This window comes from Polyodon spathula, chromosome 8 (genome assembly GCF_017654505.1).
Source record: "Polyodon spathula isolate WHYD16114869_AA chromosome 8, ASM1765450v1, whole genome shotgun sequence".
In the NCBI taxonomy this organism is placed as follows: Eukaryota; Metazoa; Chordata; class Actinopteri; order Acipenseriformes; family Polyodontidae; genus Polyodon; species Polyodon spathula.
Genome location: NC_054541.1, coordinates 31,202,553 through 31,219,949, shown reverse-complemented (window position 1 = coordinate 31,219,949; position 17,397 = coordinate 31,202,553). Strand labels below are relative to the sequence as shown.

Genomic DNA, 17,397 nt, shown 5'->3' with positions numbered 1-17,397 from the left:
GAACAGTGGCAGTGTTAGTGTTCACAATGTTGGCCACACTGTTCTCACAAAGCATTTACCCCAGTACTAACATGTGACATTTGTGTTACAGAGCTTCAAATAAATTAATAACTTGCAAGATAAACTTTAAGAGTGCCTACGTATACTTTAGATACAGGTTACTTTAATGTTTACATATGTTCTCATCTGCACTCCCAGGCTTAAAGTAATCTTTAGATATTGTTATTTGTATTGTTAGGTTTGGATCCTTAATTGAACAGTAACCCTAGGCATTCATTTTTTTTCTGTGGCATGTAGGTGTTTCTTTAGCCTGCTGGACTATTTTTTAAACTATGCATTCAAAGTAACCTTGTACACAAGCGTGTTATACATGAACCCTTGTTGTATATCAATTAATCTTCACCTTATGCAGACACTAAGAGGCCTGTCTATCATATTAGAACGTGTAGACACTGAGCTTAGCCCAGAATATATAACATGTGAGTTAAAGCCCTATAGAAATGTATACATGTTTATCAACCATGTATTATACCAGCTAATCATTGCTTATAGGCATGTCTTTCTTACATCATGTTTGCAACGTAAACATAAACATTTTATAAAATGTAAAATACAGAGATGGAAAAAACATATATTTTAACTGTGCCGTACGGGAATGTTCTTAAAAGCTTACAGACAACATATTTGTACTGTGAACAAATAAACCGTGTGGACTTCACTGAAGTTTACTGAATGTGCAGGATTCTTGTTATTAAATAGTATTATTAGAAGTGGCTTAATATTATGTACAATACATTTCTAGATGTATTATTTATTTATAACATCCTTTAAAGTGACCCATTTTGTTTAGATATTAAAATCACTATATTCAGAGGTTAATTTGTAAACAAGTAGGTACCAGATCTTAATGTGAAATGAAGAGGAATAACATTTTAGTTTCTAGACCTAATGTACTGACCTCGATTTACTAGCTTCTCGTCTGATTTTGGGTTTTGTGTGTTATTGTTGGTGTTGGTAGTTTAACTTATTGCATATTTTTTTATATGTAGTATCATATACTAAATGTTACATATCCCTTACTGTAATGGTTTACAACACACTGTATCATTTTTTTCAATGAAAATTTTTATAGTGAGCTAGGTAGCTGCATACTTGTCAGCTTTTTAATATTCAGCTATCCAGAGTAAACATTGTGTTCATATACAGTAGATGAAATAGGTGCATGAGAACAATTTTCAGGTAAACAAGCAAACAATTTAGACAAATATTTTGAAGAGAACTCCTCACAATGTCTTTTTTTATGTTTAATGTTTTAAAATTGTTACAAGTGTATTTTTTTAACAAAATGTGAACAGATTTATTCAGATGTATATCTAGGAACTTACTATATTAAGAATAAAAATCTGCATCTCTCTCCAGTCAGAGAGGCAGGCCAAGACTGAACAGCTGCCCTGAGCCCAAAGAAGAAGTGGATGTGATTGCCTTGCAGGATCAGCAACATGAGGCCCTATAAGAATGTGTGTGCAAGGGGGCTAGGCGAAAGCACAGACACCTGCCATCTGTAGCACACATTTTCCTTACCATTTGGTTAAGCTTTATTTAGCCTGTGCTTACTGGTTTGGAGAGATAATGACTGGTTAATCTGAAAGTGTTTTACAGGCTGTTTTTCTTGTTAGGCCTCCTTGTCGTGATGTGGTACAGTCATTGGTATAGTGGTCAACGTTGGTAAGAGCTTGAAAGGCAAGTTAAAATACTCTTTTATACATTACCACTTGGTGGTGCTATGTTGCCTGCTAATTAAATTCAGCACATAAAATCAACCTATTGTTACTTTCTTTAGTATCTATCAAACGTAGTACATTTTAGGCAACTATCTGCAGTACTTTATACCATTCTCTGCATTGATTAAGTGAAGCTTAATTTAGGCACGTCATGTTATACAAATAGTATCCAAGATTGTTTAATTGTGCATCCCACCTTGCCATTTAGCTGCCTGTGTCAACATCAATTCAAGTATCACCATTTAGTCACAGACTCAATATCCACCCATGGCATTGTAACACATCTATAGTAAAAATAGAAAGGGAAGGGTGCAGGGTTTATTCCTGCCTTGTGCCCTGTGTCTGCCGGGTTAGGCTCCTGCTCACCGCAACCCTATAAAGGATTAAGCAGTTAATTGGATGGGTGCAGTTTTTTTTTAATTGGCATTGTTAACAATCAGAATATACTGTCAATCATTTGACATACGTTTCCATTCAAGACTATGTAAAAAAAAAAAAAAAAAAAAAAAAAGGTGGGTCCAGATTAAGCTCCATTATGTGCACTTCTTGTTTATAAAACTCCTCCAAAACTGTTACTTTATGTAACACTTTCCAATGCCATCTACTAGTATATAACCGCAGTCAAAGGCTTATTACATTTTTTGTTGTACGTATCACTAATATGAGAAATGTGAACTGCACAGCAGTCTTGATAAATAGCGTGGAATAGAAATGTTTTTAATAAAAAAGGGGATGCTGCATGTTTCATATGAGGGCGTGGTTTGATGACGCATTGCGGATCGAGAGAACCTGAACCTCCTGCCGGAGAGCTCAGAGCAAACAACTTGCCCTGTCAATGGGGAAAAAAAGGACGAGTCAGTGGCAGGAGTAGGCAACGGTTTAGGACGAGTGAACAGCAATTCCACTGAAGTAAACTCTTTTTGGGTGCAGATTAAACAGTCATGCCACCACAGCTATTCAAATACAGATGAAAAGGCATTGGAAACTTAATTATAACGATATATTGTATTTTGTTTTAAAATGGCTGAGTCGGGGAGGTGAGCTGGTGTTTCTGCTGTTTTTCGTTGACTACAGTGTCAGCAGCAGATCCAGCTTGCTTGGTTTAGAAAAGTAGCTTTGATCCTTGTTTTAATTTTTTCTCTCTATATATAAACAGGCAACATGTCGACGACTAGTCCAGACGAAAGCACTGTGCGAGTGGCATTGAGGTAAGGTTGGTCTTATTTTTGCACTGACGTGTTCCAGCTAAAATATTGTTAAAACAGGTACCTGCAGCATGCAAGCACATTAGTATGTCTGACACAGTGGATCTTTCCACTTAATATTTTTGAGGCCTGGGAATGTATTAATTTCCGGTGCAATGACATGATGCAATTCGTCGTAGCAAATTAAAACAGTCGGTAGCAAAAATCGTCGCTGCTGCTGCATGTGGTTCTAGCACAGATGACCCCCTGGGTAGTTATCTTATGTGCAATATGCAGCTACAGACGACCGAGTAGGCTACTGTATACATGCATTTTTTGTAAGACGTTTACATAGTTGTATGTTACTATAGGAACTCAAGTGCTTTGAAATTTATACTTTGTACAGTGTAATACTGTGATAGAGCAAACAGAAAGGATGGTTCCTAGTGATCATGACATGTGACATTCTCTTGTGGAAACATGAGATTTCACAGTCATATTAAATCAGCGAGGGTGGCTTATTGTTAGTTGATTTACTTCATGCACATGGACTGACTTTAAGTCCTGTAATTTGAAAAGTGGGGAATGTGAAAACCGGCATCACACACTGTTTGTTTCAGGAGTGTGTGCCGCTAGTGGATTTCATCCAGATGGACAGCAGGTAAAGGACAGATAATCAATGAATCTACTGGATAATTGACAGGTACAGGAAGAGAGTGCAGTAAACAAAGTGTTGAAGTTATTAAGCAACATAAATATGTAACCTAGCCGTGCTGTTTCTGATTACAGAGTGCAGTACTATGGGGTTTAATTTCTTGGGTGCTGGAAATACCACCCAAGGCTACAGTATCTGTCAGAGCTGTTTATTTATCCCTTTCACTTTAGTGATTAAAGAATTGCCCCTCTTCTGTACCCACCTTACTGTAACACCTTAAAACCTGACCTGCTTCTTTAATGGCATTGATGTCATTAGAAGTCTGAAAGCTAAACTAATGGGTGCAGCACCAGTACAACACTGTAAAAACAACAGTGATAGAATTAAGTAGGTCTCCTCCTCTTTCACCACCATTTTGTTTGATGTACTGTAAGAGATTATATATATATATATATATATATATATATATATATATATATATATATATATATATATATATGACACACACAGACCTGATCAAAGGATGTAATTAAACCAGCTGACAACTCTCTGACACACCTGAGTGAGTCTAGTGATTGATAGTCAACAACATCCTTTGGGGAAAAATGAGAAATTACTGTTGGGTTGAACGTACTTGAGGATTTTTTTTTTTTTTTTTTTTTTGATTAACTGTTTTGATCTCACTCCTCTTTTAGAATTGGGCTACTCTTAAATAACTCACTCTTACTCTCTGCATGCATTCGAATGGCTGTTTGTATGAAAGACTTCTTTAACGTTAGATATTGGAATTTAAATAATTTCTCTTATCTTCAAGTCCTTTTTTTAAGACAAGTGGCAACAGGAAAGTGCAAAGAAATAGTTATGTTCTTGGGCTAAAATGATATTGCATTCAGTTTGTAATGTAAAAGTCTACTAGAGATGTGTAGAAAGTTGACTAGTGATGCATTTGGGATCTTATTTGAAAGTTCATGTTTCAGTTGTTTTGTCTTTAATAAGGAAAAAATGTATTGTCTACCTTAAATTAAATATATGATGCAAAACATATTGGTATTCATGCCAAAAGTTTTTTTTAAATCGTTAGCTGATTTTGTTTTAAACATCAGAAAAGACCACCTGGCTAATCCACCCTGTGGAGAGTTGATTGCATCAATGCCTGCTTTAGTCTGTCTTCAATTGGAAACAATTCAATTAGCAATTTGGTCATCTTGGCCAGAATAATGACCTCAATAATACATTCATTTTCAAGGGCATAGTGTTTTCCCAGATAGCTTTGTCAAGGCAGCCAGTCGTCAACAATCCAATAACATTTCCCTTGATATACAAAACCTGCAGCTTCTGGGACAGGAGGCAGCAGTTTCAACATTTATTATTATATCAGTCTGGAGTGGTTCTGTTTTTTTGCTGCAGATGTTATTTTATGATATTTTGGCACGTCCGGTAAAGGCGCTCCGCGAGTAGTGCAGGATGCGCCCTATAGCCTGGAGCTGCCGGTTCTAGTCCAGGCTATTCCACTGCCGACCATGGACGGGAGTTCCCAGGGTGCAGAGCGCCCCCTGTAGACTGGCCGGGCGCCTGCAGGCTTGTGTTTGTCTTCGCTGCTCCCGAGTCAGCGCAGGAGTGGTAATGGTGAGCTGAGTCAAAAATACAATTGGATAATTAGGAGAGAAAAGGGGTAAAACCAATTGGCGACTACTACATTGAAAAATAAATACATAAATAAATAAATAAATAAATAATACATCTGCTATTTATATTTTTGTTTTTCAGTTTCTCGACACTAATGTGAGATGTGATTCTAATTCAACCTCCTGTTAAAAACGCACATTTATCCTGTGTAAATTATGTTTGAAAATGCAGGTATACTGTTTGGGGGGTTTTAAAATATGCAGTTTCACCCATTCTGGTTTTTATTATGAACTAGATTAGCCCAGTGTATAGGTACCAAGGTCAGGTGTGTCTTATTAAACTCATAGAAAAGCCAGGAATGGATCAAACTGCTGTGCAATGGGAGTCTTATTTTCATCCCTGAGTGTTTCGGTTATCGCTGTACACACAGATCGGATTGTCTTGGATAAGTGGTTGTCAAGCTTCCAACCCTCAATTGCAGTAGGAGTTTAGAATGTGGACTGAGAGAATTCTCTCTGGCCCAGTCAATTTGACAGAGGAAGCATCAACATGCATCAGTGTGACATACAGTACAGACTGTGGGATAAAAAAAGTATCATTTCTGAGGTTTTTTTATTTATTTTTTATTATATGTTGTTTACCTTTGTTTGACATGGAGACATTCAACAGTATATCTGAAAATAAGTCATATTTCTAAATAATATGCAGGCTAAACATTCCTAAAACAAAAATTAGGCCAAGGTTGAAAATTTCGTATTTAACTGGTGGTAACTGTTAGGTGCAGCCGGTGGCTGTAGTTATTATTAGGTTGCAATGAGGGAGTTGTGTACTGTAGGAAAGTGTTGATAGTTTGCATACAAATCTTTTCCAACTGCTAAATGTACCCTAAGAGAAAGGACTGTGAATATAGAAAATGTAACCTCAGTATTTGTTGACTTAATGTTGTAGGCCTATACTATGCTGTTGTGACTTGTATTTTAATAATACATAATGTATTTTTCTTTTAATGCTATACAATTACAGAATTTTTCTGCAAAATAATTACTTTCCAAAATGCTTGGGTGTTTTTTTATTTCTGTCAAAATAGCTATAGCAACTCGACAGTACTTGCACACTTAAGTTGTACTTTCTTTCCTTTGCTGTCTTTGGTTTTTGTGTGTAGGCATTTATTTTTAATATTTCCCCACAATTTGCAATTCTGTTTTAAATTCTCTGTGCCTTAACTGTAATACAGATTGAAATCCAGTTGTATCGGGTGTTCTATTGTTTTTTTTATCGGTTAAAACCTAAAATCAGAAGCCCTAATTATAATAGGTCAACATTATACAGTAATACATATTTTCCACCACAATTCCAGCTTCTGTGACACTGTCAAGTTTTTATGGATCGATTACATTGCTTATTCCATAACACAGTACTGTGTGGTATTTCCATCAGTATACTTCTATTGTACATGTGGTATTTTGACCCTCTCTAAATCAGTGACTAAATTGTGGATTGCCAGACCCTTACCACATGATTACAAAAAAATTGACTTTAACTTTAAAATTGAAATTAAGAACACTAATTAATTATTGATTTGTTTAGTTTATAACTGAACCATCAGTCCGTTGCCTGTGGACAATATTTATTTCCATGTTCAGTATATTGAGTGAATTAAACAAGGGTAGTTTGGTCGGGCCCTGTTTTGCAAAACATAATAAAGTGTAAACTTACAGTAAATGTTACAGTTGCGATTTCAATTGTGTTGATCATACTTGTTTATCAGCTCTACTGTCTAATATTCTTTAAGAGGTGTGCTACTAAAAAACATATTTTAGAAGAGTTACAGGTGTGCAGCAGTATTTCTACTAAAATAAAATACACCTAACTTTCAGCTGAGCTCTGTTCCTTTTCAGGAACACTATGCTCAGTGGCTGTCAAATAATACACAGTACTAGACCAGATTTTTTTTAAAAGCTACTTTACCCTTTAAAAAGCACCTGTCACAATCTTGCTCTGAAAACAGAACTTGGCTTTTCATACTGAATAATTAGGGAAATAGTAGCATTTACCCCCTCCCCTCTCCTCCACCGCAAAGCTGTGCTCAGCACTAATCAGGAGAATTCAACAATAACGCACCCTGGTATGTTTTGCTTATGAAGCACATTAATATGGTTCAACAGCTTACTCTCCATTATTTGAACAATCTTTTTGTTACAGCCATCTGCCTGACTGCGTAGGGCTCTCCCATTCTGTACCAGCAGCCACACCTGATCCAGCCTCCCTCCCTGTCTGCTTGCCGTTGGCCTTTTTATCCGCAACTTTATCCTCAACGATACTAAGAGGAGGCAATCTTGGCAAGGTTTCCTTGGGGGCTACAGTACAACTACTTCTTTGTTCACTAAGCTTGAAATCACTTATCCTTGGCAAGGTTATACAAAAGTCCTACATCTGTCAGCTGCAGCTGCGGAAAATGAATGCGAATGGCTAAAAAGTCTGTTATGGTTGTTAAAATGTGTTTATGCATTGCACTAAACAACAGACAGACGTGTCTCCTGTTGGCTGTGGGTTAAACAATCTGTCAGGAGAAGGTCATCAGCCAGTAATAGAGGCGGTTATTGGATGAAACCAAACTTTAAAGTGTTGACATGCAGATTCAAGTGTTATACTTTGTTCTATAAATAGGGTGCTTAATATGCAAATTCCATTCTAGTAACATCTCTATCATTCTCTGTTGTTATTTTTGCTTACATTCGATCATTATTTACCATGTTTACAACCTAATCAAGCAAAACAAATCTCCTTTTCAACCCCATGTCAGTCTGAGATTGTGATTCAGCTTTTAAACTTTGTGTTACACACACTCGTAGGTTACCAGCGTCAGGGTCTTTCAGCTGCATCATGAGTGTCTTTCTGATGCTTAGCTCCCTGATTACTTTTGCGTTCTATGCCTTATCTGTCTGTCTTTGTTTATACAGAGATACAGATCTCTTGTCATCGTCATGCCCGAGCAACAGTAATGACTGGAGCAGCTTGGGGGATGGTCCAGAAACAAGCTCACTCTGTTTAATGCAATACATTCCAGTACTGGAATAGTGGTGGAGGAGATGCACTTACTGTACAGTACAGTACGTGACATTTACAGTTTTAGTAGATCTAGAGAACCAGTTAGGCTGATCTTTAGGGCACGTGTGGCATGTCTATTCTTTAGGGCACGTGTTTATCTTTATGTACATAATTATGTCACACTTATATTTCTTCTTATCGAGTGACACTTTTGTGATAATATACAATACTTATGAATTTCTTTGTCACAGCTACTGATGCAGGTCATGGTGTTCTTTTTCATGCTACTGATCAGATCTTTTTTTTTATTTCAATCAACCAAAACAAATGATAATTATTACATTATGTTTTCAGTGACAGTATTAACAACTGCATATTGTTAAGGTATGTTGTATGCCGTGACAGTTCAGGAAATGTACTTAATGTTGGTGGTCTGAGGAAGCATAAGTTCTGAAAATTATTAATAATTGTTACTCCTTCCTTTTAGATTGTTGCTAAAATGTAAATCAGTCATGCAGATGGTCTCGTGTACTATTTCTCAGCAAAGAGGTTTACAGACAGTGTCCTTTTTCCTGTAATAAAAGCAGGTCTGGTGTGTAACCTCTTGAATGTGAGCTCTGTTTTTTAAGCTACTGTACTTGTGCAGTACCATACGCAAATCAGAAAGATTAAACCCATGGCTTCTGTTTGTGACTTTACAGTTACAGTACAATGTAGAGTTTGGGTTTTTTTTTTTTGTTATGGACCACATGGTGCACTCTGGAATGTTGATGTGCCTAATTAAACACATGTGCATCCTTCGATAGTATTGTCAAATAGATTATTCATGTCAACTAAGAAACCTTGTACTGTAGCCAACACAGTTTATTATTTATTTATTTATTAAAATTTTTTCTTTGTCTGATGCTTTAAGTGAACTTTTTATTGGGTATTGAGTTTTAATGGGTATAAAAAAAATACTCAAAATAAACATGTTATGACAAAACATGAACCCAATCATAACCTCTCATTCAAATGAAAGGTGTGTCTGTAAACATTAAAAAGTGATAACAAGCAACCTGGTGGATCCTGACATTATCATGTTACAGTTTTAAAGCAGATTAGTTGGTGGGTGCAGTGAACTGTCACGTTACCTCTCGGGCATTTTCATTTTTTGGAGCTGTCTTGTCCAAAAGCTGTCAACCGGTGAAGCTGTATTACTAACCATCAGGGACATTTCAAGTTAAACCACAAGAAATATAGAAAAGTGAAGGAGCAAGTAGCTTCAAATGTAGTTTTATTAATATATATTTAAAAACCATAATATATATATATATATATATATATATATATATATATATATATATATATATATATATATATATATATATATATATATATATATATATTTTTTTTTTTTAATTTTTTGCAGTCACAGTCACTCAGAGTGGTTTGGGGTTTTGTTCCTCCAATAGAGAAGTATTAGAACATTTCACTTAACCTCTCTCTCTACCCTGGAGCTTGCTTTGATCCTTGGAGAGTCTAAGTACCTGCACTGAACATCCTTCATCATTCCATTATAGTCAAATGACAATATGACCTTTCAATTCTGCCAGCCCCACCTACTCCACATATTTAAAGAGAGGGAGTAGGCAGGTCTGGCAGAGTTTTCTGTTTCGGAGGAAGATGCGAGTGCTGATATGACAAAATGCTTTTCATTTCTTTGCTTGGATTCAACAAGTACAATCTTTTTATGTCCTTTTAACATGGATATACAGTAAACATTCACTTGTTTTACTTATTGTCAAACTAACCTGCTCGATTTTTTTTTTTGAGGATGCAACATCGATAATGGATAATTGCAAAGCATATGACATGGTTTATTTAGATTTCCAGAAAGCTTTTGACAAAGCCCCGCATAAAAGATTAATTCTCAAACTGAACGCAGTTGGGATTCAAGGAAACACATGTACATGGATTAGGGAGTGGTTAACATGTAGAAAACAGAAAGTACTGATTAGAGGACAAACCTCACAATGGAGTGAGGTAACCAGTGGAGTACCACAGGGATCAGTATTAGGTCCTCTACTCTTCCTAATCTACATTAATGATTTAGATCCTGGTATAGTAAGCAAACGTTAAATTTGCAGACGACACAAAAATAGGAGTGACAAACACTGTTGCAGCAGCAAAGGTCATTCAAAATGATCTAGACAAGATTCAGAACTGGGCAGACACATGGCAAATGACATTTAATAGAGAAAAGTGTAAGGTACTGCACGCAGGAAATAAAAATGTTCATTATAAATATCATATGGGGGATACTGAAATTGAAGAATGAATCTATGAAAAAGACCTAGGAGTTTTTGTTGAAATGTCTTCATCTAGACAATGTGGGAAAGTTATAAAAAAAAAAGGCCAACAAGATACTCGGATACATTGTGAAAAGTGTTGAATTTAAATAAAGGGAAGTAATGTTAAAACTGAACAATGCATTAGTAAGACCTCATCTATAATACTGTGTTCAGTTCTGGTCACCTCACTACAAAAAGGATATTGCTGCTCTAGAAAGAGTGCAAAGAAGAGCGACCAGAATTATTATGGGTTTAAAAGGCATGTTCTATGCAGACAGGCTAAAAGAATTGAATCTGTTCAGTCTTGAACAAAGAAGACTATGCGGCGACCTAATTGAAGCATTGAAAATTCTAAAAAGTATTGACAATGTCGACTCAAGGGACTTTTTCGACCTGAAAAAAGAAACAAGGAACAGGGGTCACAAATGGATATTAGAAAAAGGGGCATTCATAACAGAAAATAGGAGGCACTTTTTTACACAGAGAATCGTGAGGGTCTGGAACCGACTCCCCAGTAACGTTGTTGAAGCGGACACCCTGGGATCCTTCAAGAAGCTGCTTGATGAGATTCTAGGATTAATAATCTACTAACAACCAAAAGAGCAAGGGGCCGAATGGCCTCCTCTCATTTGTAAACTTTCTTGTGTTCTTATGTTCTTATCTTTTAGTGTAGTTCTATGCGGCTTCAAAAATACCCGATTCAAAATGCAGGGTCCATCCGATATGTACAGCTTACAATGCAAGTCTTCTTCCATGAAACCCTGCAGGCAAATAAACTTACATACACCAAAACAAAAAACTGAATGTACAGTATATATTTAATTATTCCTATCCATTACGTCTCTGTTTCCATATGTGTAGTGCTCCCCCTGAGTGCATACTGTATACTGTTATGTGTACCATTTTATATTGTCCAGTTACATTCTTTGAATAAACTGCTTCCTCTGAGCAAAACGCTTGGTTGTTTCCTCATCCCACTAAGCAGGAGATGATAAATCAATATGGCGTAGAGCCAAGCCATTGTGAACACTGTTTTCAGTGTTACCTTCTAATGGATTTGGAACAAAATCTGGATACAGTTGTTTTAAATTGCAGTAATTTTCATTTCTTGAAAGGGTTATTATCTTAGTGTAATTTAGGATATTCTTGAATTCCAGAGATTTTATTTAAAGCGAATATGGTATTTGTCTATATTTTTAGAACAGAGGTACAGTATACCTGACATTTACAAGTTTAAACCAAGATGTGTTCTTTGAGTAAAGAGCAATGGCAAACATTAAGTATCATTTCTTTTGGCATACCTTCTGCTGTTTGAACAACTTAGTAACAGTAACATGGCTGGTAACAACTTTTCCAGGGCTGGTCTTACTTGAGCCTAATTCCATTAGTTTTTACACTAACACGTTCTCTTAGAACAGTTTCACCTTTCAGAAAAACATTTTCAGTAACATATTTTTGGGAGGAGTGAAAACAGACCTGTAAAGAAAAAAATAATCTGTAGGTAAAAAGTAAATCTACACCAGCTATAATTTACCATTTTTAATTTATGTACTGTTATTGTAACACATTTTACCTACCAATAGTAAAGTAAGGCACTGAAGGTTAAAACATCAAAAATGTGTGTTTGTTCCAGTATTAAAAGGATTCGTTGTCTGCCCTTCAGCTTTTGGTGGTAAGTTTATACTAAGTATAAACTGAAATAATTTTTTTGTTTAATCATTCTGGCACTTTCCTAATTTGCAAATGCATTCTTAACAGTACAGTATTTCAGTTTATTTTGTAGGGCTGCAACGAAGGGTAAGCTACATTTTGACCTTCGAAGGTTCGAACCTTCTATGGTACTCATTTGTATAATTTACTGGTGACGTCAATAGCTACTTGTGTATATTTGATTGAAAAGTCAATTTTGCAGGTAATCCATATAAATGGAATAAAACATTCACATGTAGTTTAAAAATATTTTATATAGAACAGTAATCCTGTTTTTATAAAAAAAAAATACACATTTGGCCCAATCTTCGATCTCCGCGCAATCCCCTAGCTAAATTTGTGCCTTGCAAAAAAATAGTGCTTGGGCACAAAATGAGAGATATTCCAAAACGGCACACAGCAGTTGCGAGACACTGGAATATAGCAGTTTTCTGAGCAATTCGCAAATCTGTGTTTGAGTGTCGCCGGAATTTTTTTTGTTATGCTATTTTTTTTTTTTTTTTGTAAGAATAACAATTAATTCTAAATACACTCCTAAAATGTTAATTGTAGCTTACTATGATTTCTCAATAAATGAACAGTCTCTGTAGAATTAGCAACACCGACACGGCCAGAAATTACAGTTAACAGAACTGTTTGTCCCACTTCAGCTAACCTATGATTGGACTGCTGCAGAGAAAATACAGGTCTGTGATTGGTTGGTTGATGATATCACCGGTCTGACTTTAGGAAAACGTTAGCATGTTAGCATGTTTGTAGTGGGGGGGGGGGATCTGTACTAACTCTGCTGGCGTGTTCATGGTGCTGCAGGAATAGGGCGGCAGTTACCCAATACCTGCCTGACGGTCATGGCAGAGAGGTGGGAGAGAGGATGTGTGGCTTCCCCTCTGTCTGAGTGGCTGAGAGGCAGGTGTTGGGGGGGGGGGATTGTCAGCACTATAAAAAAAAACACTGCTGTTCCCTCAGGTGTGCCCTTTTAGATGTGCCGAGTGTACAGAAGCGCTGGTCCAGGAACAAGAACGGCCGGGAGAAAAGAGAAATAATAAAACGAAAACACAGAGAGACATAGTGGTGCGGGGAAACCTTGGACAGACCCCCGAAGTATTGTGCACAGTAGGCTGAGGGAGCTGTGAGGCTCCGACATAGGAGCCTATAGTGGTACTATAGGACATTATGGGACTAAAAAGGTTTTAGAGAAATCCTAAAGGATTCTTTTAAAAAAAATATCCTGTAGTACTCAAAAGGGTCTCCCTACAGTAGTACTGTAGGACACTCTATAGGACTAAAAAGCTTTTAAAGAAATCCTATAGGATATTGTGACCAATTTACTATAGGACTTTCTTTAGGTTATGTCCGTAAGGGCTGGTCATGCGGGTAGCGATGACCGGGTAACGCTGCCAAGTGCAAAACAATGGGCCACATAATGGGCGTATGACGTATTTATACAATTAATTTACAGATTAATTGTCCAGAGTGGACTGTTACTCCGACACTATTTGAGCCAGTGGTGCGCAGTTATTGGAACTAGCGCATCGCAATTATCGCGCAGATATAGGTATATTCAGACGAATTAGGGCTTTCACCCAATTCAGATTTGATTGCGCTATGTGCATATTGAATGTCATCCTAGAATACATTTGCAACTCATCTTTCTAATTACCGATGCATTACCATATGCTAATAGGACAATATTAAAGGAACAGAAGGAAGGCAGTGTGCTTGACAGCGCTTTGGCATATAGTATTTGCATATTGTCAGATGGTTTCTGCTAATGTTTGTTTGCAGTTACTAAATAAGCTGGGCACTACATACATTTAGCACCACCCCAGAGTTATCTCGTGCCTGATTCAGCATGTGGGTTATGTGGCCAGAAGTGTGTTTTCAGCAATTGGAATTTAAACTTGTAACTACCTTAGCAGCAGGACATTAACCTGAAGAGTACAACGTTGTCATACTGTAGTTACTGTACTGTACTTACATACTGTACTCGGCTAGGGCTGGTGAAACTGACTTTCAAAACAGAAGGTCAAAATCCTGACGGTTTTTGGTGTTTTATGTGATAACATGCAGTACTTTGTTTAGTTATTTTTTTTTAACAGTTGGGAAACTGCAAGTATAAACAGTATCTGCAGTAGCCTGCAGTAAAGACATTTGTTGCTCAAATTCTGTGCTGTATGTTTCCTTTAAGACATTACAGTACATTTTCGGTTACATTATTATTCAAGATTAAGGGTGTTGTGGCCTACTACTGGTAAGACAGTGATCTACTACCTCAGTTCGTATTGCATTTACTGCATGCAGTACTTGCCTATAGATATTTTAGGGAAAATCGAGATAACAAGAACACACAGCAAAATCCCTTTCTCCAGTACCTTAATCATACCTTAAATGTAATTGGGTTCACACAGACTTGAAATGCTGTTCACAAAATGAGGGCTGAACTGTGAAAGCACTCTCAAGGATGTTATAGGCCACACAATTCACACTACATGAAAGGATCTGAGAATAGTCTAGAGCAGCCAACCTTATACACGCTTGCTTACAAACACAAAGACAGATACAGGCTAAATTACTTCTCCCCTCCCCCCTTGACAACTAGGCTTTGATGTACACTGACAGTAATACAATACTGGAAGAGCCCTGTTTATACCTGCAATGACTGTGCAGTTTGATACTAGAGTGTATTATTTAACCTCTCCAAGGATATTTTAGATTCCTTTATAACTAGTTGTGTTTTAAATATCATTTTAAATTTGGGGGGACGGACGGACTGTGCAGTAGTGCATGTGAATACCTGTACTGTGGACTGATCTGATTCAAAATATTTGCTTACTGTAATAAATCTTAATTTCATGTGTTAAAAAGCTTTTCAGATGTCAGGCTTTCCTTTAGTGTCATTTATTCCCTGTTAGTGTTTATTCAAAGATTGGCTGATATTGAAGCTATTTTTTTCTAAATCTCATTCTGCACATGGTAATACAGACAGTTTTTGGTTTCTAAAGAAAATGATCTTTGTTTTGAAACACAACTATGAGAAGCCAAACTGTACCCTGAGACTGGAAACGTTATTTTATTTTACATTCAGCTTATTGTATTTCTGTTGTTTTTCTGTCAATCTACTCGTACAACTTTTATTTAATTATGTCTTTATTGGTAAGTAGTATGCTTTTAGTATCTACATTTTTAGACAGACAGACACATCAAATCAGCTAGTTTATTCTAACATCACATTGTATCATGAAGTTGACTAGGCTGTACTGTAGCTACTGTAATGAAAAAAAGCATAACTCTTACCTGTTGTTCAGTTCCATTTGCTATAGTAGTTCTCATAATATTTTTAAACATGAAAATATGTGTTTGCTATAACAGATCATTTCTTTCAAAATTGCACATATTATCTACTTTGGCCTACAGAGCGAATAGAATTTCATAACTGGTAAAATACAGTAAATTATGTCATTAGCTATTAAAACAATGTTTCATTCTCAATGGCTGCGTTGAGACAATCATTGTAGTGTGTTGACCTTGTGTACTGTACATGAGTTTGAATCACAAACCTGTCTGTCAGACTCGCAAGTAGGCTGAAGAATTTTTCAGATACTGGTGTTAATGTGTGTGTTGACCTGTGAGTGGGAAAGGGTAGCTACTGCACTGTATTCCAAAAAAAAGGGCTGATTCCTTGATTGTATTCCATCTTGAATTGAACTCTGACAAGATTATTGTAAAAAAAAAAAAAAAAAACTCTCAAAGAAACGTTAGTGCTTCATTGCAACCGTTTGTTTTAGTTTTATTATTTTCATTCAAAGAGGAAGCTTGCAGTCGTGGTCTCCTCTATATTTTTCCTGAGCCCAACTTGTTTTTATGAATACTCTGGAACGTTATTCATTTTGAGCTGGTTGCTAAAAAAAACATCCCGCCCCCTGCCAAGTATTTTCCTTTGCCACTCTCATCCAGGGCTCTAAACCTCAAAATGGAGGATCTGATGTCACTGAGCCACAATACTGGTACTGTGCTGTATGTGCTGTAAAACATTAGTTTTGCGTGTGCTTGTTCACAATGTAACTCTTTATAGTTAATGACACAGTGGTGGTTATCAGGCATGAAGAACTTGTTATAAAACTTGTATAGCTTAGATGCATACTGTAAATGATTTATATATAGTTATTTCCACATCCTGTAATTACTATTATAGGTATGAGTATTAACCATGTTCCTATCTAGAACAATTGAAATCAACACAAAGCAGCATTTTTTACATTTTTGACAGAGGTATTTTTCTTTCCGTGTTCCAGAATCCGCCCTCAGCTAGCTAGAGAGAAGATTGAGGGATGTCACATTTGCACCTATGTTACCCCTGGTGAACCCCAGGTGATTCTGGGAAAGGATAAGGCGTTTACGTTTGATTACGTGTTCGACATCGATTCACAGCAGGATGCCATCTATTCAGCCTGCACAGAAAAACTTATTGAAGGCTGCTTTGATGGCTACAATGCGACAATATTTGCATATGGCCAGGTAAGCTGGGCATGGCTTTTATTTATACACAATCCGTTCTTGAAAATGCATTTAGGTAACACCCGTATCATAGATGTATCTCATTAACAGGTCCTGAAGGTAAGGTACTGCAAGGTCATCTCTACATTACTGTACTGGAATCCAATATGAAAATCACATGATGCACCTTAAAGGAAGGTCTCATTTCCTTAACAAATTCTTCCTGCTAAAAGTGATTTATATAATTTTATGGATTAGGAATCCAGCATACAAAATATAACAGTGTGTTTGCACGCTGCATTTCAGAGCTGTCAAAAGTGTGTCAGGGTTTTTTTTATATTGCCTTTTATGGAAATATTTATTTTACAAATACATTTATTTGAACTATGCTACATAAACCACTGATCAATTAGACTATTTTCTGTCCCCTTCAATATGGAGTCTTAGTCTTTCTTCCTTCTGCTTTCTGTGTTTGCAAGTGTTGAAAACAGTAATTGGATGAGAAGTCTGAAAAAGATTTCTCTATTTTTCTTTGCTGCTGGTTTTATATTTATTTTGACATGTAT

At 36.5% G+C, this 17,397-nt stretch overlaps 1 protein-coding gene across 13 annotated transcripts in view; it reads left to right on the top strand.

Moving 5' to 3' along the window:
• The first annotated feature begins 2,551 nt into the window (after positions 1–2,551).
• LOC121319764 (kinesin-like protein KIF21A) overlaps positions 2,552–17,397 on the top strand; it is a 52,650-nt gene continuing 37,804 nt past the window's right edge. For 5 of the 13 annotated variants that reach the window (XM_041257561.1, XM_041257556.1, XM_041257562.1 and 2 more), the window contains exons 1-3: positions 2,552–2,690; positions 2,938–2,989; positions 16,630–16,852. In XM_041257561.1, the coding sequence (XP_041113495.1) occupies positions 2,943–2,989; positions 16,630–16,852 (270 nt within the window). In that variant the 5' untranslated portion in view covers positions 2,552–2,690; positions 2,938–2,942. Of the gene's footprint in view, positions 2,990–16,629; positions 16,853–17,397 lie in introns of all 13 variants that reach the window. The other 8 variants (XM_041257560.1, XM_041257564.1, XM_041257563.1 and 5 more) reach the window with 3 other exon arrangements.